This window comes from Rhinatrema bivittatum, chromosome 12 (assembly GCF_901001135.1).
Source record: "Rhinatrema bivittatum chromosome 12, aRhiBiv1.1, whole genome shotgun sequence".
In the NCBI taxonomy this organism is placed as follows: Eukaryota; Metazoa; Chordata; class Amphibia; order Gymnophiona; family Rhinatrematidae; genus Rhinatrema; species Rhinatrema bivittatum.
Window position 1 is genome coordinate 21,862,766 of NC_042626.1, and position 22,437 is coordinate 21,885,202.

The window sequence follows — 22,437 nt, forward strand, 5'->3', positions numbered from 1 at the left end:
GATAATCTTTCTTCCACCTTGAAGCCCCAATCATAAACTGACCTGCTGCCTCCAGACCCATGGAGCTCCAATCAGAAATACAATGCCCCCGGGGCCTGATAATCCTCCCTTTCCCTCTGCCAACTTAGCTAACCTCTCTCCAATTGTTCTGGAGCCAACAGCATCTCTATTCCCAACGCCCAAAGTCATGATCCTCGAAACAGCCATGATGAGAGGACCATGGCCTTGAGGGTGGGACGGAGGGATGTCACCAGCTCCCGAAGTTTTATTGAGAGGCTTGTGGCTTGTGGAGGATTGCTTTATGGTGATAGTGACTTTGGGGGTGGGCTAGGTTGATCTTTTTATCAAAGGTCCTACCGCCTAACTTAAGGAGTTAGAGGATAGATCCCGTGTAGCCCCTCAGGGTTTATTTAAAAAAAAAAAAAAAAAGTGAGTACCCAACTTGTTGATAAATCTTAGCCATGTAAGTTAACTTTAGGTGAATCTTCAGCCCTTTTCTAGCCAGCTAGACTTTGGCTGAAAATATACCTACACTTAGCTGACTTCAGATTAACGGGGGATTTTGCAAATAGACCTCACAGAAAATATGCAGCAGCCATCTAGTCCGCCCGGTTTCTTTTCTTGTTTACAGGACTGTATCTTGACTTTATCTTTACTTCCTCATAACTAAATATCCTTTGTGCCTCTTTCAGGTTTTTGCTTCCACCACCTCACCTGGGAAAGCTGTCCCATGCGTCCACTACCCTTTCTATAAGGAAATAGTTCATAATACGACTTTTGGGTTCATTCCCTGACTCCTTGTTCTAGGACTTCCTTTCCATTGGGAAAAAAAAAAAGGCTTCTTACGTATTTACGCTTTTGAGCTATTTGCATCTCTCGATCCTCTCCCTCTCCTCTCTTTCCTTTCCTCTATGGTATTGCATATGTAGGTCCTTCAGACTCTCCACCATTTTGATAACTTTCTTTCTGGACTGATTGAATCCTTTTGGAGCTGAGGCTTCCAGAATAGGACATGATAGTGAGTTCTCTGCCAGGTGTCAAGGCTAAGGCTGCCACATGACCCATGGACACTTGCCAGGTTCCTGCCTGTGTTCCCTGTGCCAGGGGTCGGGCTGGCAGCGGGGTCTGGAGGAGGCCCTCTCTTGTTTCTCTGCATAATGCTGAAGGCTTGTTTACATATTTTCTCCTTGCCTTTTTTTTTCCTTTCCCAGGTGTTTTGACCAAAGGAAATCAACAACAGGGAGCTGGGAAAACCTCCACTGTCATCACCAAAAGTTTCAGCCAATCAAATGCACCCCGACAACAAACTGACCAATCATGGAAAGACGGCGAACAGTAGTGCTCAATCCCAGCATCAGAATGTGAGCCAAGGACCCACCTGCAACCTGGGGTCGAAGGGTGTGGGGGTGGGGAATCATGGCGGCAAAGCCAATCAGATTGCTCCTGGCAACTCTGGACTGAAAAACAGCCAGAATCCTGTCCCGAGCTTTGGCTCTCTGAAGGGGAAAGTAAAACGCGAGCGCAGCATATCTGTTGATTCTGGAGACCAGAGGGAAGCAAGCACACCTTCACTGGACACGGAATCCAAGGGTAGGTTATCAGATAACCTTTTAGCCAAATGGTGCTTTACAGCTCTCTGCAGCAGCCGCACGCTTCTACCACTTCCTATAGCTCCCCCACCACCAGCACGCTTCCACCATGTCCTAGAGCGCTCCCCCATGGTAGCATTCTTCCACCATTCCTTACAGTCCCCGCTCCTGATCCTGCCAGAGCCAGTGCTCTTTCGCCATCCACTACAGGTCTCCCCAACAGTTAGTACTCCTCCCCTATTCCCTATGGGGACCCCCAACACCCTGCTCTCCTCCACAGCTCCCTCCAATAGCCAGCACTCTTCCACAACTCCCTGCTTCTCCGCGCCTGCCCCGCCTCCTCCGGTCCCTGCAGCCAGAGCACTCCTCCACCCTTCTCTTCCCACAGCTAGTGCTTCTTCATCATTTCCGCTGGCTGCCCCCTACAGTCAGTGCGCCTCCGTTCCCATCCCACCTCGTATTCTAACTGGGTCTGTCTCTTGTTCCAGGCGAGGTGGTGCCACGCACAAAGAGGCGGTGTGTGCTGGAGAAAAAGCAGCCGTACAGTGGTGACGAATGGTGTTCGGGCCCTGACAGTGAGGAAGAGGAGAAACCCATCAGCAGTGCACACAGTGAGTTTCCGGCAATCGATCTGATATAACATCCAGGGGTCAGAAGGTATTGGAAGGCACAGTGGGAATGAAAGGGGTTGTTAAGGTATAGAACGACAAATCAAGATTACTTAGCACCCGTCCCAAAAAATTTTTTTTTCCTAGCACCGTGGATGACCATAAAGAGATGCCTACATACATATTTAAGTTGCTCTGATATAAAGAACTTTGGGATTCTGTTTGAGCGACAGGCACTATACGGGCCTGAATAACTGCTTGACTTTAGAAGCTAGAGCTGGGGCCGGCCTGCCATGCCAGAGATCTGGGTTCACTCTCAGAACCCTGGGCTTTGCTCTTCAGCCCAGTGAGGGCTGAGGATGGGGATGAGGAGGTGGACATGGTCAGCCCTGGCAGCTCCCAGGAGGAGCAGTTGCAGTCGACATTCAGCAGCCGTACTCCTAGTTCGGCATGGGTGCCTGCTTGCGCTGGGAGCTGCCGCTCGTGGCCCCCTGCCCTAGCATCGACCCTGTGATGACTGGCGTAGATGGGGAAAGTGGTTTTAAAAATGGAGTAGGCCGGGGATAATGGGAATGGAGGGGGGGGGGGGATGACACTGGCACCACTGTAAGATGTACAAAGTTTATTGCAACTTGTTTGTTTGTTTGTTTGTTTGTTTATTTATTTATTTATTTATTTATTTAATTTTATATACCGGCAACCGTTTGCACATTGTGCCGGTTTACAGAAAACTTAAAACAAGGATATATATAGGCAAAGCCTTTACAAGGAACATTGTGTAACCTAGAACATAGTAACAGATCAATAACTAAATAAATAGGGGAGGGAGGGGAGGGGGTGTTGTTTATATATCAAATCAATGTTCAGAATCATTGGAATGTTTACATCGACTGTGCCAATAAAAATTAAAAATAAATAAATAAATAAAAATGGAGCAGGGCAGGAGTAGAAGCGAATGAAGGCTCATTGCATTGTGGCCCCGGTGGAGGTTGTTCCAGATAAGCTGGAAGACAAAAGAAACAGGAGGAAACTGCTGGGCCAAAGAAGGTAAACGGAAAGCGCAGAAGATCCGAGAGAGGGCGGCAGCAGCAGCTCCTGCTTTAGTTTATTTAGTTGGGTCGCTGGAGCACGGAGCTTGTCCTGCATGGATCTTGGCTTTTATAACGTCTTAAGGGGTCTAAGGCTCCGCAGGGATTTGCCGTCAGCTAATGCATTTCGCTGGGTTTGGCTTTCGACCGATGGGCCTAAACTTTCTTCACTCCCTTTTTAAAATTATTTTGTACACAGCGGCCCCCCCCCCCCCCCATCTTGCTCTGTTCCCTTGCAGCTGCTGCTTTGCCACTTGTGACAATTATGAGGATGGGGAGGGGCCCTAGGTGAGCAGCCGCAATCTCTATTCCCCCCCCTGGGCATTGCTTGCTGTTGATTGCCCTGTTCAGATGGCTTTAGCTCAAGGCGAGTTGCGTTCAGGCAGAGTGGGGGGTTCCCCTCTCCCCAGAGGGCTCACAATCTAAGGGGGCCATTAACTTAAGCCTTTGTCCCGTAGACACAGTTTGAACCCGAGGCGCTTTCCCCGGGCAGTGAGGTGAGCCAGTCCCAGACCCAGGTGATGACCTGGGTCTGGGACTGATCCGAAGGCTGAGGGCAGGCATCCTTCATGGGCTGAAGGAACAGGAAGCTGAGAGCTGGGGAAGGGGGCGAGCAAGTTTCTGCCTGGAGTGAAGATGTTTTCTTTCTTTCTTTCTTTCTTTCTTTAAAATCTTTTCTATACCCTCGTCTAGTAACGGTTTACAGAGAGGCAACGTACATTTTGTGTTTGGTTAATATCTTACTGATTTTTTTTTGTTTAAATTTAAAATGAGTCTTTTTTTTAAACCTCTCCACGTCGTCCAGCTGCTGGTGTGAGTGTGTGCAGGGGAGCAGAATCTCGGGGAGCAGCAGCAGTAAGCACTAGCAAGTGTCCTTCCTCAGCCTCTTGACCTCAGCCAGATACTCACAGCTGGCGACTTGCTGGATAATTTCACCTCCTTCTCCCCACACGCTCATTAAAGAAGAAATCTGCTGGAAATGTGTCATCTCTTTCATCGCTGCCTGAACAGGTCTGGCAACACCTCCGTATTTAGTAGTGTTGATGGGCTGATTGCCGTGGGAGGGCCTGCAGAGGTAGCAGTGCCAGACATCCCACAACGACTGAGCAGTAGTCGTCTAGAACAGTAGTTTTTCAGTCCTTGCCGTGATCTTGGGTCAAACGGGAGCTGCTTTTGCTCTTGATCTTGTCCGAGGATTTGAGGTTTTTTGGGGGGTTTTTTGGCCTGGTTTTTGTCAGCTTGAAGGCGTTCCCCCAGAAAGAGGGCGCAGGCCGGAGCCAGCCTGGTGGCTCAGCGCGATGCTCCTGCCGTGAGGAAGGTCCCCCAGCGTGATCCCGCGTTGGGTCTTTTCCTCCTCAGCTTGACTTAGGATTGGGGCTGCTGTGGAGGGCAGCGTCCACAGCCCCCGGTGTGTGTGTGTGGGGGGGAATTGGGAGTCGTGGTCAAGTCAGGGGGGGGATGGTAATAAATAATACCCAGGTAGTTGGAAATGAAGGCTTATGGCACTGTGGTCCAAGAGAGCTTTCCACAGGCCAGTCCCAAAATAAAATAATCAGTACAGGGGGCACAAGATGAAATAGGTATTTCCCTGGTCATTTGCTCGGTCAGCGGGTATTAGGGTACGGAGCTGTTTGCTTTTGCCTGTGCTTTTATCTTTGCTGCTTTCCTCGATTTCCCCTCCTGGCCTGGTATTGCGTTTGCTGTGGCTTCTGCTGCAGCTTGGAACGTGTTGAGGACATGTGGCGGGGTGAAAGGACAGACCAGGTTGATGGTGCTTACGGCTCTGTATCTGATGTCACTGCGTGGGACTTCTGGGAGCGTCCTGGGAATTTCCTTCTGCTCCAGCTTTTACAGCTTCGTCATTGTCCCTAACGGCTGTGGTTTTCCTCGTACAGTATTCAGAGCCTTTGAGTAAGAACCACAGACTTTTTATAAACTGAGGTTGTTGATGATCAGGCACCAAATAGTCTTTTTTTTTTTTCTATTGCTTCTATTCCACCAATCCTGGCCTTTCATCCCCGTACTGCCACTTTACATTCGGATTTTAGGGCTGTAGTTTATTTAGCTCTGCACCTTACTCTCTTTGGTAAACAGTGCTGTACACGTAAAAGCTGAAACCAGAGGGATGGAGCTGGAACAATTATTCCACAGCAGAACAGAATCGTTTTAACTTTAAAAATCAGAGCTACTGGGTCAGCCCCATGACCAGCACTGTGCAGAGGTGGTGCTCTCGGGCCTCTGGAGAGAAAACTTCTGCCAGTAGTTTGTGGGGGCCCTCTACACCCGAGTGTGCGGAGGGCCTGCCTGGGATGAGGTGCCCGGTGAGCCAGCGAGGGTATCCAGAGCCACCTGGGCAGGGGGGCAAGGGGTGGCAGAGATTACTGGGGAGAAAAAGCAAGAAGCCCAAAGCAAAAATAAAATAAAATCAGGGCTACCGAATATATCAGGGAGAGTGGGAATAAACAGAGGGCTGCGCTTCTTTCTGCTCTTTGTACGTGGAGAAGTTATATTTTATAAACAACTTATTTAAAAATACATTTATAACCTGTAATAGAAAGCCCTTTGAACTCCTTAAAAATAATTGAGCACTGATTGTTCATTCTGAGAGCCTACATTTGAGGTTCCCAGGCGAGCAGGAGGTCTCTCTCTCTCTCTGTCTCTCTCTCTCTCTCTCTCTAAGTGAATCGTGGATAAAACCCAGAGACAGCCCAGCTTACTCAGAAAGATCCTTCCATCTGACTTTCTGCATCAGGACAGGCAGATACTTGTTGGCTGTTTCTGTTTCTCTTCCCTTTGAGTGAGATTCTATCTTGTACTTGGAATAAGGAAGGTACCGAGTCCTCACCACAGCCATGGATTTTTAACTAGGAAGGAGAGGCTACTTGTGAGACTTGGTGTCCTTATTCTCTTGCTGTTTGGTGACGAGGGTCGTGGCCTTGCCGTGCTTCACCCGCTAGCCTCACTTTCTTTAACATGGTCCTTTAGTGCTGATGAGTCAGGGCGATTCCTCTAAGGGCTATGACGTCCTCCACTGGTATCAGCTCTTGAAGGAATCATATTAGAGCAGTGTGCATTTTTACTGCAGTAGCTTGGGCTGTAACCTCCCTTTTTAACCAGTAAAATGAGCAGATCTGAGCTATGAAGTCATGGAGCAGTCTCATTTTTATAAAGAAACTTTTCTCGCTAGAGGCCCAGATTTGTCTTAGCTGTTATGTTGCCAGCTGCCAGCTCATCAAGCAGTTCCTCCACATCCTGCTCATATACCTTCCAGGTCACTAGGGATTCTGGGGACAGCCCAGAAATGTATTTATTTTACTATTTTCATCTTCATGCATTCTGTGACTTGTAGGCTTATATTCCCCATAGAGAAAAAAAAATGCCTGTGTCATAGACTGGGGCTTATTCAGCCCTCAGTGCCCCAGTCACTCTTCCTCCTGGGGCGGAGTCACAGACAAGAGAGGAGCCGTCAGTGTCATATAACATCAACCTAAGTTGCAAAAAATATGTGGTCCACGCTGCCATCTGCTGAAGACCAGAGGAAAAACATCTGCAGCTGCAGAATGGATCTCACAGCATGCTTCTAGATGGGACAGAATACTGCAGTCCCCAATATCCCAAAGTATGCATCAGAGGGAGAGAGAAAGATCTCTGCCTCCCAAGATCCCAGACAGAGAGAATGAATCTACATCCCCAGCAAGATCTTGGTACATGCACCTGAGAGAGAGCGAGATTCCAAAGGAGGGAGATCTGCATCCCCAGGATTCCAAAGAGGGGAGATCTGCATCCCCAGGATTCCAAAGGAGGGAGATCTGCATCCCCAGGATTCCAAAGAGGGGAGATCTGCATCCCCAGGATTCCAAAGGAGGGAGATCTGCATCCCCAGGATTCCAAAGAGGGGAGATCTGCATCCCCAGGATTCCAAAGGAGGGAGATCTGCATCCCCAGGATTCCAAAGAGGGGAGATCTGCATCCCCAGGATTCCAAAGAGGGGAGATCTGCATCCCCAGGATTCCAAAGAGGGGAGATCTGCATCCCCAGGATTCCAAAGAGGGGAGATCTGCATCCCCAAGATTCCAAAGGAGGGAGATCTGCATCCCCAGGATTCCAAAGAGGGGAGATCTGCATCTCCAGGATTCCAAAGAGGGGAGATCTGCATCCCCAGGATTCCAAAGGAGGGAGATCTGCATCCCCAGGATTCCAAAGGAGGGAGATCTGCATCCCCAAGATTCCAAAGGAGGGAGATCTGCATCCCCAGGATTCCAAAGGAGGGAGATCTGCATCCCCAGGATTCCAAAGAGGGGAGATCTGCATCCCCAGGATTCCAAAGGAGGGAGATCTGCATCCCCAGGATTCCAAAGAGGGGAGATCTGCATCCCCAGGATTCCAAAGTATGCTCCAGGGCAAGAACAAGAGATCTGCATCTCCAGGATACTAGAGTTTGCACCAGAAAGAGATTTGTATATATTTTATAGTTTTTTAGGGATTTCTGGTTGCTTTTCTCTTTAGAATTGGTAATGGAATTAATTCTCTGCTATATATAGGGACTGTTGGAATAGTCCATCTGTTGATAAAATGTTCAGTTATGTATAGTGTTGGAATAAATTGCAGTTCACAGCCAGACAAACACTTGTAATCTTTCGCTATTAAGGTATCCAGGGCAGGGCACAGTGAACGCGAGAGAGATTCTACTGTACCACTCTTACATTGCAAGCTTTTATATTAGTTCTTTCATTGATCAAGAATAAAATGTAATTTAATATTCCATACAAGTCCTAGAGGTACACGAGGCAGTGCTCAGCGTATCCATCTAAGTGTAACAAAGCACCTCATTGGAGGGATTGAAAATCGTCACAGACTCATGGTGCCTGCTGACAGTTAAACTTGTGGGTAAAATATCAATGGCAAATAGTAGGCATAGAGTTGAAAAGTGTAATCTGTGCACGCTATTTCTGACTCTATCCATAACATGCCCATGGGAACACCTCCACTCATTCTGGCTAAACACGCGTGCTATGGAAACATCGCGTGTACCCTAAGTGAGGGTCAATTTTCCAGGTAAATGGCTTTTTTGAAAATTGCCCTCTTAAGGGTAAATTTTAAACGGCGCGTGTGGGCATCCATGTACGCACGGCTCCCAGTGCGCACAGATGGACACGCCAATTTTATAACGCGCACGCGTTATAAAATCCAATACCCGCGTGCACATACGCGCCTGATTTTTATCTTGGCGCACGCATGTGCAGGCAGATACCAACTTGCACGCGCAAGGGGGGGATTTTTTAAGAAACATGCGCTGACATGACTAGGCCTTTCCCCAGTTCCTTCCCAGTCAGCTCCAATAAAGGAGTGGACTGGAAGGGGACTTTCTAAACCGCTTAGCTAACCTGCCCCCCACCCCTCAACTACCCTAATTTTTTTTTAAATTTTTTAACTTACATGCTTGCCCTTAATGGCGCTATCCCAGCTGGCCCCTGCCCCTTTTTCCCAAACCCAGCTCTTCCACGTATACCAGGAGATGCGCAAGTGGCCAGGCTGCTTTGAAAATGCACACGTATCTCCCGATATAGCATGCACTGGGGTTTAAAAATTAGCCCTTTAACATTCAGAAAGCCATCTACTTCATAAGGAAATATCCTTCTTAATGGTTTTATCTCTAAAAAGTCATCATTTTTTACTGGGTTTTGTGAAAATTTCAGTCTAGTCTGCAATGAAGAATAATGAAACGCAGAATGTATTTTATCCAGACATGGATTGTATGCATCCCTATTTATTTGCTAAAACTTGATTCCATGTTTCTCATCAGTACAAACATCATAGCTTTATAGTACAATAAATAAGTATAAAGCTATGATCTCCTAGTCCCTCAATTCCCACCCCCAATATCCAAAACCAAACCTACAACCTATGTTCTAAAATAGCATAGTAAACATTACAAATTAGTTAACCTTTCTAAACTTAAAAGGATCTCAAATTCCCTTAATCTACCTCATTGCAGATCCTATCATGTCCAGGAAATGAAATGCCTGGGAGTTGTAAACGTTCACCCAGCTTCAGTAAACAGCCTTTTCTGAACTTTAAATAATCAGATTCCTTACTCGCTTCTAAAGGTAAAACATTCCACGTTCTTGGGCCAAAAAACTAAAAGCCGTAAGGCAGTTAGGTTTTTTAAGCCCTGGATGGTTCGTAAGGCTTTGCCAGCGTTGCTAGCTAAAGTCGGTAAAACCACAAGTTCAACATTTGAATATCAGAGAATATGGGATATGATCTTCAAAGGGCAGGGCCAGCGCAACCCATTGTGCAAGCCATGCACTTGCACATCGCGGCACAGCCTGAGGCCGCATGAGCTGCTGGTGCCACTGTCTGGCGGTTCCCAACCCACCGCGTTGTGACGTTGAGCCATAGGGCCACGCGGTGGTTCCCAGTCTGCCGCGCGGCGAAGAAGTGGAGGAGGACAGGGCAGGAGGAGGAGCCACAAGGCCGCGCAGCAAACAAGAGGAAGTTGCAGGGCCGTGTTTGTGAGAAGTGTGCATGTGTGTCTGAGCATGTATATGTGAGAGAGCTGGATCTTGTGTGCTTATGTGTATGTAAGAGGGAACGTGTGTGAGAATGTGTTTGAGAGAGAGGGAGAATGTGTATGAGAGAGGAGAAAGCTTATGCAACCCTCTCTCACAGATTCACAACAATCTGAGTGACTGGAAATCAAAAGTTTCCAGGTACGGCGAGCGTGAATTATTTTATCCTTATTGGTTTTAATTTTTGGATGCTATTTATGTCTGCTCTTTTGAAATATTTTATTGGTATTTGAGAAATTTGAAACAAATTGTTTGATTTTTTAATTAATGGATCTTCTGTTCACCAGCTGTTTTGAAATATTCTTTTTATTAGTATGTTTATACTATCATGATTAATGTATTTATTATATTTCTTGATTTCATTGTTTAATGTTTGAGGATTGCTGAAGGTTTCTGTTTTTCCATTGTTACACTGCATAGAGACTGACTTGTGGTTTTTTCCTATTCAGTTTTTGCCTGCATATTTCTATTTATACTTTATGGTTTCTTTTTCCTCTATTTGGTGAGGGTCTGCCTGTGTTCTGTATGTGTGATTGAGATGAGACATTCTGCTAGTGTATAGGAATTTATAACAGCTTGGTTTGTTCTGTTTCTAATAGGAGGTGTATTGGTGTTTTAGGGCCTGGTGTAATATTTGCATTGTTGCCTTTTCATAGGTAGGGTTGTTACATTTTTAAGTGCTGGCAGTTAGAGCTGTTTTGGTGTGGGAGGTTTATTATATTTTAATTGTAATTTACTCATGGCTTTTTGAGGGTCAAGCTCACACCTAACACGCATTACAGTAGCCCTAATACCATATGGGTTCCAAGTGTCTTTTTTTTGTAGGGTTTTCTGGTTGGCGCCAAAGAAGTGCATGCAAATACTTGTGACCATATTTTACCTCAGAAGACTGTACTTTGAATATTCTCTTTCATGTAAAATCTATTATAAATGCTTAATTTTTAATTGTGTACGTGGCGAGAGCAGGAGGCGGGGGCTTCTAATACTCTTGCACCAGCAATGGGTTCCAGGGGAGGGGGTGAAGACCCAGAGGGTAGAAGGGTGAGGGCTGCAAAAAAGCTAGCACCGGCCCTGTGCAGATGACGTAAGATTGGGGAAATGTGATCATGTTTCTTTGCGCCCACCGCTAGCTGTGTGGCAGAGTTCCGAATTAATTTTAACCAACACAAAATAACTCCTGGTAACCCCTGAGTTAGTTATTTTTTTACACATCAGACAATGAAAGATAAGGCCTCAGTTGTTTGACCTGCCTAAGAACAAAAAAAAAAGCAGCCCAAACCCCATTGGAAACCTGAGTTTTTGTAGTTAGTTTGCTGTCCAGCCATGCTCCTAGACTCCGTGCTTCATCGTTTGGGACAAATGGCAAATTCTTTGCCATTGGCAGCAACAGTGACAGGTCTGTCTCTTGGAATAATCCAAAGCAGCTCTGACTTAACTGGGTTCAGTTTCCACTTCTTTTGATCAAGCCACACTAGGAATGCTGCTAAGCAAATATTAATGTTAGTAATGGCTTTGGTCTGATCTTTGCCTACAGGAGCCACTGATTGAAAGTCATCAGCATTTAGGTGACAGTCAGTAACAAAAGAGTTTATAAGATCTGCTACCGGGATCAGATAAAGATTTAAAAAGCAAAGGTGCCAGTGCTGATCCCCACGGAAACCGCCACCCCCACCCCACCCCCATGTGAATGGAAAGTGGATGAATTCTATCACCAAGATAAGATTGAAGCCACTGCAATACCAGCACGAATGAGCCACCTCAATAACAGGACATGACCTAAAGTATTCAGGGGCTGATGCAAGACCATGGGCGGCAGCTAGGCACGGGGATACAATATGGGGATTAGCGCATTTAAAACAATCACCGCGTAGCTAATAGCGCTCATCAGATGTTAACGCTCATCAGCCCCCCCCCCCCCCCCCGATGCAAAAAAATTTCCCACACAGCCAATGCACCCGTTGCAACGTGACAAGCGTTACGCCAACCCGGGGCTGGCGTTAAGGTTTGCCACTCTCAAGGGCGCGTTGGAAAAAAAAGAAAAATCCTGCTTTCTGTGATTCCTCCTAATAGTATCTGGGCAATACTGAGCAGGAGGAACCAAATAAAGCAGATTTAGTTAAAAAAAAAAAAATAAAAAAAAAAAAAATAATAATAAATTCTGGACGCCCAATAGATACTCACACAAGATACACGGTCCAGGCCATGCTTGTGCTTGTCATTGCCGGTAGCAGGAGAAGACGGACGCTTTTAGATGGAGCGTGCGTTTTCCCAACTTGCTTGACAGCCACCTCTCCTGTGCACCCGATGACGAGGAGGCACTAGAGACAGACAGATTTTCCCTAGCGCCTCCTTTTAGCGCAACGCCTAATTTAAATATTGCATCGCGCGCCCAGGAGAGGTGGCTGGGTGAGCGTTAGGAAAACGGGCATGCGACACTGAGCGCCCGTTTCTGCGCAGAAATATTGCATCGGCCCCCAAATGCAGCTGAGAGGTCTAATAGCCTTGCTAATGAGGCCAATATCCAAAGGCATTTAACTGGATTACTTGGGAGTTATTCAGCCAAACGCCGGACTGTCACTATTTCTGGTACTTATCCAGCTAAAAAGTGGGGGCATTCCAAGGTGGAGCTGAGATAGCCAAATAACTTGTCTAGATGTGGAGCCAGAGGAGGGTTAAAGTTATCAAAGAATATCGCCAGATAAGCAGAGATTGCAGGACAAAAAAAAACAAACTTCAGTGAGGGCCTCAAAGCTCGATCCCCTTCCCCCTACTGCAGTGAAAACAACGTCTGCCCTGCTAACCGATCCCCTCTCTCCTTGAGTCCTCCCAATATATGTACGCAATGTTGGGGGCCTTTAGGGCTAAAAACCCGCTCCAAACAAAAAAAGAGAAGGCCCACAGAAGAAGCCCACCCTCTGCCCTTCTCCCCTGTCACATCTGGCCTAACCCGCACCCCACCCACAAACCTTGCATGATGACCGGGCGCTCATGTTCAGTTCACAGTGTGTCTGATAGCAGTGCTGGTTGCATGTAAGTATCCTGGACCGGCCACCGTTGGAAACAGGATACTGGGCTTGATGGACCCTCGGTCTGACCCGGAATGGCAATTTCTTATGTTCTTATGTCATTGCTGTCAAAGCAATACCCTGACAGCAATGCTGATAGATTACTTGCTCAAGATCACAAGGAGTGTCACTGAGGGTGATGAGGTTTCCCTTGTTCTAAGCACTACAAGGTGGATATTCAATGTGTTTGTCTGGCCAACTTTTGGAATTAGCCAAATAAAACATGGCACTTAAAATTCCAAACAAGAAGGGTTGAGCAAAGACACACTGCCGATCCACAGAAGAACGAGAGGTGCGCTTGAAAACAAATCTCGGTGTCCGGATAGAAGTTTAGGTAGAAGCATGTGTCGAAATTTTTATCATCTGGCGCAATTTACAGTTGCCGTCTGCAGATGGAATGAAGCCAGATCCCCGACACGGAGCCGTGTGTTTCGCAGTCGCTGCCTTGGGGAAGACGCATCCTAATCAGCATAATGATTTTCTTATGGTTTGGAGAGGGATGCCAAATTGCCACCTCCCCTGTAAGGAAATCATTATGCTGATTAGGATGCAAGTCCTCCCCAAGGCAGCGACTGCAAAAAACACGGCTCCGTGTCGGGAATCTGGCTTCATTCCATCTGCAGACAGCAACTGTAAATTGCGCCGGATGATAAAAATTTCGACACATGCTTCTACCTAAACCTTTACCTGGACACTGAGATTTGTTTTCAAGCGCACCTCTCGTTCTTCTGTTGGTCGTCGGTGTGACTTTGCTCAACCTTTCTTGTTTGGGATATTTTTAAATGTCATCTATAGATACAGATATATGAAATAAAGTTTAATATTTAAAAGTAGGGGGGGTTTTTTGGTTACACCCTGTTAGTTTTATTTATCACATGTACATCACTTAGATTTAGTTGAAAAAAAAAATTAAATGACATAAATTAAATTAAAACTGTACATTTTGGTGCAAAGTCCATGGTGAATTTTGCCTGCAGGCTTTGCCCTGAAGTGTGCATAGTTTTATGGTAGGCAACTTTCAAAAGCCCTTTTATCCCTGGGTAAATCTGTATTTACCCACATACATCGGGGGTGGCATTTCTGGACAAGCCAACGTTATCTGGTCATTTGGAGAGCGTGAATACCCAGGTAACTTACTCGGACAAACTGCGGCTGAATGTTGATACCTTCCTGTGTCCAATTTTGGGGTTTTACAGGTTTGTTCTTGGGGGGGGGGGGAGGGGTGGTGAGTCATCATGATATTTGGGTTTAATTATCAAAATCTCAGTGGGGGGGGGGGGGGAGAGGGGGAAGAGTGGCAAGGCTGAGGCTTTGCCAAGAATGCCTAATAGCCTTGCACTGCCTCTGCCTAAACCTGCGAGTGATAGACTACATCAAATAATTATTAGATTTTTTTTTTTTTTAGATCCTGCGGCATGTGGGGTAATACTGAGAACAGCCTGCAGCCGTAAACAGTGCTTATGACATGGAAAGATAATCTTTTTTTCTTTCAAGATTTGGCACATGAGGCCCTTCAGCAAAGTGACAGATTTAAAGAAGCTAAATTGTTACTGATTCAAAGAGGAATTAAGTTTGCATGGAATTACTGTCTGATTTGAAATAAATGGACTGCAATGTATGTGCAAAGAACCAGAGGAAATTTAAGAAGGCGTGGAGCAAATCAGCTGGAGATTTGATGTCCAGACCTCAGAGAAACTCATGGAAGAGAGAGAATTTGCCGATTTTGGCTGAGAAAATGCCAGGAATATTTAAGCTGGTTAATGAACTGAGTGTGTGTTATGCAGTGTACTAAAAAAGGCACTTTTGGAGATTTGGGAATATATATTTTAACTATTATATCACAAGGCAATACAAGTTTGAGAGTGTCTGAATGTGTAATAATTGGGTAAGAAAAGCAGTGCGGTGAATTTGATCAGGATTACAGGGATAGCTCCCCTGCCAGGCAAAGAGCTTGTACCCCCCTCCTGGTCTGGCTGGACCTCTTTGACTGGTTAGAGGGAAAGGCATTTGGAGCTTGCCCTCCCACCCCCCACCCCCCCATACAAAATATTGTGGAGCCACCGCTGGAGTTCTGCAAAGTTGAATAAAGCGTGGGTTAGAATGGAAGATGCTAGCTTGACCGTTTTCATATGCGAGTTGACATTTGAATGCAATAAGTGTGCTCTGCTGGTATATAGACTGATAAAGGGGATGGGGGTAGCACGGGGAAGGTTATCCCCTGTCCTCTTGACCAAGACGGAAAGGGAAAAGAAGTCAGAGGCATAAAATGAGGGTCTGTGAACAATTGTTCAATGATTTTACTAACAGTTATAAATGAGTCCTCAAAAATATGAAATAATATCTTGGAATACAAATAATATTTACTGCCCTGTACAGAGGCTTAAGGTGTTAACATATCTGAATTCCATACAGGTAAATATTGCATTATTACGAGACAGTTCTTTAACACTTCTAGAGCATGCTGCATTGAAACAAAAATGGTTAATCGCACGTGTAAAGCAGCTCCTTGTCAGCTCTCTTCTCTGTTTCATTGTTTGGATCAAGTGGCGAAAGGAGAAGAGTCGCTGTGTTACTGAAGAAGGGAGTAATTGTTTTAATTTCACAGCAGCTATGTACAGACTCAGAAGGAAGGAGGAAATCTAATGGGGGAGTCTTCTCTTTTGGTTTCATGTTTTGGTCCAAACTCAGATTAAAAACATTTTTAACAGTGCAATAGTGGAAGTGTGTTATAGATCCTTATTGACACATTTGGACATGTTAACATTACTCATTATAGTAAAAGACCGCACCCTTTAGTGCGGAATCATATTTGGAGATCTGCATCATCCAGGCGGCAGGAAGCATGCACAAATCCACTTCTATGTAATGCATTGCTGGGAAGAACAAGTGAGATGAGAACTGGAGCAGTAGGCATGTTGGATCATGCACCAATGGTGTTGCAGATGGCTTCGTATAGCCTATCCCTTGCTATTAGAAGATGGAGGTTAAAAATACATCTTCTAAAGATCCTAACAGCAAAGGAAAAGCTAAAACAAATTTTAACCCATTATTGTAATGAAATCACACTGGAGCTTGTGCAATACGGAAGCAAGAAAGGGCATAGCTAAGGAACACTAATTTCACAGGCCTCTGCAATCGTAAGGAGAGATCAGGAGAAAAGCTAGAATCTGGCCTTGAGTAGGGGGAGAATCTATAAAAGATTCCCATCACATATAAATCATAATAAGCTAATAAAATATGAGTTAAGAGTGGACTTTTCTACAAACTATGGGCCTGATTTTAAAAAGTATTTACACCTATGAAACTGGGTTTTACTCCAGTAAATGCACTTTTGAAAGTTGCTACAACATATGCCATTGAATTGTCCATAGGATTTGCTCGCGTAAGTGCACTTTACACGCATAAAAGGCTTTTGAAAATTGCTACAATAGTAGATACATTTACACGTGTAAATCCTTTTGAAAATTCACCTGTATATGTATCGGGCAATAATATCGCTCATCACAAAGGATGAGAAAGGTCTCTTGGAAACACTGTGTAAAGTACACACACAGGCCCATTTCATTTGAATATAAATTGAAGAATTTTGACCAAAATAGTGGCGGAAAGTCTTCTTAAAACAATAAAGGGCTTTGCTCCAGGCAGCACCATGTACTTGGAACAGACTGCCTGAGCTGGTGTGTCATGCTTTCTCCCTCTCTCGCCTGGCTTAAATCCCATCTAAAAACCTGCCTTGTTGAGACTGCTTTTAAGTCTTAAGTCTGATTGTCCGCTTTCAGCCTCATTAACTAACTCTTTTGCCCTGTATGTTTGTCTTGATTAGATTGTAAGTTCTATTGAGCAGGAACTGGCCAAACAATACTGCGTACGTCAAGTAGTGCAAGAGAAATGCTAAGTAGTAGTAGCAGCAGCAGCAGCATTCATCAAGATCAGGTAGACTTCATTGCTGAAAGGTCCACTTTCGGACATATAAGATAAGTTAGTGCACCTGATATGGCAAGCTATACCAAAAAAAAAAAAAGGAAATGTTGCACTATTGTCAGTGTTTGCCGAAAAGACATTTGACAAAGTGGAATGCAATGGCTACAGAAAAGGTTTGGATTTGATGAGGAATGTATTAAGTGGCTGAGAGAATTTTACAAAGAACCCCAGCAGTTATGGTGGTAGCAAATAAATACAGTCTCTTTGCAAATGTTTATATTGTGTAGGGGCACCCACCAGGGTTGCCCTCTGGTCCCTTTGCTGTTTGCAATAGCTGTTGAACCTCTGGCAAGCAAGATTAGACAAACAAGGCTAATTAAAGGGATTTCATTAGGAAGAACAGAGTAAAATGTTACCATGTGTCATCGTGTTTTGCTATTGAATCTTAAAGTTCTAGGTGCCTCATATGAAATAGTGGAAGGGATTGTTAGTTGATTTGGGAAACTATCAGGATGTTTGGTTAATTGGATGAAGTCTGAATTGTTGGATTTGGAAGGATAAGAAGAAGTGAATGGGATTACAGGCATGAAGTTAGCAAATAGCACATTTAAAACTAATCTGAGAAAATTATTTTTCACTCAACGCACAATTAAGCTCTGGAATTTGTTGCCAGAGTATGATGTTAGTACAGTTAGTGGTGCTGGGTTTAAAAAAGGTTTGGATAAGTTGTTGGAGGAAAAGTCCATTAACTGTTATTAATCAAGTTAACTTAGAAAATAGCCACTGATATTACTGGCATCAGTAGCATGGGATCTTCTTAGAGTTTGGGTATTTGCCAGGTTCTTGTATCCTGAATTGGCCACTGTTGGAAACAGAATGCTGGGCTCGATGGACCCTTGGTCCGACCCAGTATGACACTTTCTTATGTTCTTAATGATTAAATTGGTAGATAAATTGAAATATTTGGGGATTTACTCAGAAAGAAACTGCACGGTGTGTTGGAGGGAAATATTGTGATGATAATTCAAAGAACTAGAGGAGAGGTAGGGAAATGGTTGACTGCCAGTGAACCAGAGGCTGCTCAGGGGAGCAGACCAGTGCCCTGGCCTCTGGGCTGAATCTTTGACACAAGCAAAGTAGAGGTGTAGAAGGGAACGAGCCAATGTTAGGATCAATAACCATGTCCCTGAAACATAGGTTTGGGCTTCTGGCCTTGACAAGGGGTTGGAATGCAAAGAAAGGAACATCTAGAAAGTGGGAGGATACTTGTAGTAACATCTAGAAAGTGGGAGGATACTTGTAGTAACATACAACTGAGAGCTTGAAAAACTGAAAAAAAATATCATAAACGATCTACAGCCACAACTCCTGGAAAATTAATTGCTGAAAGAAATATTCCCTGCTCCTCCAGTACTGGCTTTCCAACAACCACCTAACCTACAGCAAAAGCTAATGAGAAACCTCGTTCAAACAGAAGGAGAAACCGGATGCCAGTACACTGCACGCACGGGACTCCATGGTCACCCACGGGAGGAAGCATCCAGCGTATGGGGATTAAAGGGAGTGGAGGAGTAGCAACACCTCCGGGAGGTTGGGACCAGGCCCCTGCATCAATGACCTTATGATGGGGATGCTGAAAGGGAAATTCAGAACTAGCCAAGAATGTAAAGATATTTTAAATTAAAACAATCGGACACTTCATGAAACATACATAAATGGACTTAACCAGGGACATGAGCTTTCTGTCACTTTCTCATCCGTCTAATGTCTCACCCTTCTCCCCTTTTCTCCGTTATACCATTATATTATGTAATATGTGATTCAGTCGTATATTCAGGCAACACCATCTTTTGCCTTTATCGGCTCATTTCGTTGTGGTCCTCAAAATGTTGAGAAAGGTAGTTAAGTCCCATACAAAGGTATCACCATCTATAATTTTTTATGTTAACCTTCATTTCCACAGATTATTTTAAGAAACTGGGAAATAATTGATAAGAACATGTATCAGGAATGGCTGGTGTTACTGTTACGGTCAGGGCTTCATTTGTGAGGGAATTGCCCTAGAACACAGCTCCACCACGTCTTTCTAGATTTAAGAGGCAGAGCAGCGGGGGGTGTTCCAGGCAGCCTGGAGGGGAGAAGATGAGTCTGCAGTAGACTGAGCAGAGAACTCGCTCCCTATTCTAGCCTCTTCCCTCGTGTTGTTCCCTCTCCCCTCCACTTCGACGGGAAGGGGTGATACTGAAGCAGATGCTGCAGAGCAAAAAAAAAAGACAAGACGCAAAAAGGGGTTGCCTTGGCAGCTGTTTGAAACTTTTATGAGCAATAGTGCCAGTCGTCCAGGTTTCAGCCCCGGCCTTCAGAAGCACTGGCTCTCGCAAGTTTCAGCCTGGGGCTGATTCAACCCCTTTTTGTGTCTGTTCCCCAGGGCTTGACTTCTGGTGGGACAACCCAGAATGGTGTTCTGCCTCCTCGTCTCCCCAAGGAGAGCCTGTGGTAGAAATCAGTTCTTGCTCTCCCACCTCGTAAGCCAGTTCTAGTTCCCTGCAGAAATGGAGCACGGCCGGTGGTGGCAGGGTCCTTTCAGCCCCGCCCAGAGAAAGCAGAGCGATGAGAGTAGCAGCCACATGGCCTTGATTTCTGCGCAGTGTCCTGGCCCAATTGAAAGGCTAAGAGAGAGGATGGGAAAGGGCAAAGAGACAGGAGGTGAATGCTGGTCAGCGCCACTGTTCTGCTGCTACTGTGTGTGTGGCTCACACTTGGTCCCTCCCTTTTCTCCTGGCCCTGACCCCAGCCCCACGCCACCTACCTCCCCCCCCCCCCCCCCCCCCCCCCACAGTTCCGCTTCCTTTTTGTCAACAAATTAAGCCCTGGTTGCAGTAATGCATGAAGAAACGATTGCAAACATTAAAAATAGGCCTGTGAAATATCCGAGATAAAAATGGTGCAGAGTTTGAGATGTCCATGTCTTGATATGTGAGTGATTTCTGGCAGGGAGGGTTTGGCGTTCTAGGATTATTTAAAAAAAAAAAAATCTTTCTCTTTCTGTTGTATATTGTGAATCTGTTGAAAAATGACAGACTGAGAAGTTGGTTTAGTTTCAATAACATTTTTTTTATTACCAAAAAAAATAAATAAAAAGAAGTAAAAGAAATGTATTGATGCCATCAGAGGTGCATTCCAAGGATGAGAACCAAAAAAAAAAAAAAGATTTCTAAAGAGCCCTGGCTGGCCCCCTGTGAGGACCCTGCTTCTAGTTAGTGCCAGAGATAAGATTCAGTATAAGCTGATCCTCCCTCTTCTGATTTCTTTCCAGACTGTAATGCAGCAGATCCTGCGATGTCCACAGCCTCGCAGCTAGGTCCAGGGCCCAACCCGCTTCCAAACCTGAACGAGACCAGCTCTTCCAGTGCAGTGCACGGTGCTGCCACCGCCGCTCTCCGACCTGATGCCAGCACCGCTGGAACAGCAGGAAAACCATCTTCCCAATTTGTTTATGTCTTCACCACGCACCTTGCGAACACGTATGTAGTAATCAATCCCGAGCAGCCTCAAAGACGGCCAGCCACCGTGCTGGCCGCTGCCTACACGTGTACTTGAACTTAAAGCAATTCCATGCTTTGTTCTTAAAGCAGTTTTCCTGACTGTAATAATAGCAGTGAAGGCTGCGAGTTTGTTTAGTGAATAACTGTAAAAATCAGGCTTTCCTGAATGCAATGGCCGTGGAGCATCCTTGCTGCAGTGACCCTGAGTATACAGTGGTGTCATCTGAACTAGAGGCATGGATGGGGTGTCTCTTCTGTGGGTGGTGGATCTTTTTGGACTCAGGGAACCTATTTTTTATTTTGTACATTTTGATACAATGCAGGTATAACTGCAAACCCCTCTGGATACTACCGGACCTTTGCATTGTGTATATATATGAGAGCATGTAAATGCACAGGAGAAATAAGATAGGTTTCTTTCAAGAGAAAGGAGGCACTGAAACAAGGGGTCATGGGATGAGGGTAATGGGGTAGACTCGGGAGTAATCTAAGGAAATATTTCTTTACAGAAAGGCTGGTGGATGCATGGAAATAGTGGAGATAGTGGCGACAAAGACGGTATCCGAATTTAAGAAAGCATGGGACATGCGCAGAGGATCTGTGAGGCAGGAGAAGGGATTGGATGGTGTGGATGATTAGACTGGATGAGCTGAATGGTCTTTATCTCCCATCATGTTCTGTGTCTCTATCTGTTCCCTGTGGCCAAAATCTTGTTCCAAACCATTCCTAGTAGGTAACGAATATTATAAGTTACTCTGTTCTGGTTAGAATATGTTTATTTGGCAGTGATGGTGCCAGGAACTGTCACCATCACGAGAGATCAGATGCGGTTAACAGATAATCTGCTCTTTAATTGCTTCAGATATTTAAATGTCTCTCGGCTACCACCAGAGATTTCTTCTGCCTTTGTTTCCATCTTGCACGGTGTCACCATTTTGCTTGGTCTCCTAATGTGGCAGCTACATAGCCTAATCAGTTGTTTAGCTTACTTGACCATTAGCCAAGCTTCCCACTCATTAGAATAATAGCCAATTTTTTTTTCACTGATCAGGTTTTATACACTTTTAACAATCTTATTATGCAAAATGGCTGCTATAGCTAGTGTTATTAAAACAGAAAAAGCACGCAGTCTGAAGCTTAGAACATTTTAGAACCCTTTCAGGGACTTGGCTATAACTTAATTAATTTTAGGTAACCATTATTTAATTTAGTAATGCTACTTTAATTTTCTCTTGTAATAAGCATACCAACATTCTCAATATAACTTCATGTAGATTAAATATCAATAAGATCTTATTGATAAGTTAATTGATTTCCATATTAGGCAATTGTAATTGTTAGTATTAGTTATTCCAATTTACATATTATTAACTGGAAGTATTTAAAGAAAATACTTTAATTTGTGTTTTAAAAGTCCATAGTCAGCTTGTTTATTTGGCTAAGTTTGACACATAGCCAGACAACCCCTGGGATTTAGGTATCCCGCCTAAGTCTGGGAAGGGACAGTACAAGGCAGGGCCTGTTAACAGCCTAAGTTAGCCAGATAAACCTCGATTTTCAGTGTTATCCATAGCTTTAGTACAGCCATAAAGGAAAGTTAGCTGACTTACTCAGTATTGATCCGATAGTATTTACCACCTACTGGGAATGATTTAGGACAAGATTATTGTCATATATACACAATACAGAGGTCCGATAAGTGCTCGATTATTATACTTGTACCATATTAAGATTACACAGCTACACAGAAGTTTCCTAAACCCAGAGAGAGATAATACCCATGGAAGAGACACTCCAACTCTGCCTCCAGTTTAGCTGGCACCACATGCATGTCTAGTGCCAAAACATACTGACTGCAGTGACCTCAGGTGTACCTCTGATGCTGGAGCATTCTCGCTGCAGTGACCTTGGAAGTACCTCTAATGCCAGAGCTTGCTCGCCACTCTGACCGCGATGCACTCCTAATGCTGGAACGTGCTCACTGTGGTGAATGTGCTGCAGCTCGATAGTCCCTGAATTCCTAGAGTGCTTTCTTCTCATGTTCTTCTT

The 22,437-nt window shown here is 44.9% G+C and overlaps 1 protein-coding gene across 4 annotated transcripts in view; it reads left to right on the plus strand.

Moving 5' to 3' along the window:
• BCL9L (BCL9 like) overlaps positions 1 to 22,437 on the plus strand; it is a 129,420-nt gene that overhangs the window by 97,360 nt on the left and 9,623 nt on the right. For all 4 annotated transcript variants that reach the window (XM_029572828.1, XM_029572831.1, XM_029572830.1 and 1 more), the window contains exons 2-4: positions 1,212 to 1,590; positions 2,078 to 2,200; positions 20,160 to 20,367. In XM_029572828.1, coding sequence (XP_029428688.1) covers positions 1,290 to 1,590; positions 2,078 to 2,200; positions 20,160 to 20,367 — 632 coding nt within the window. In that variant the 5' untranslated portion in view covers positions 1,212 to 1,289. The remainder of the gene's footprint in view (positions 1 to 1,211; positions 1,591 to 2,077; positions 2,201 to 20,159; positions 20,368 to 22,437) is intronic.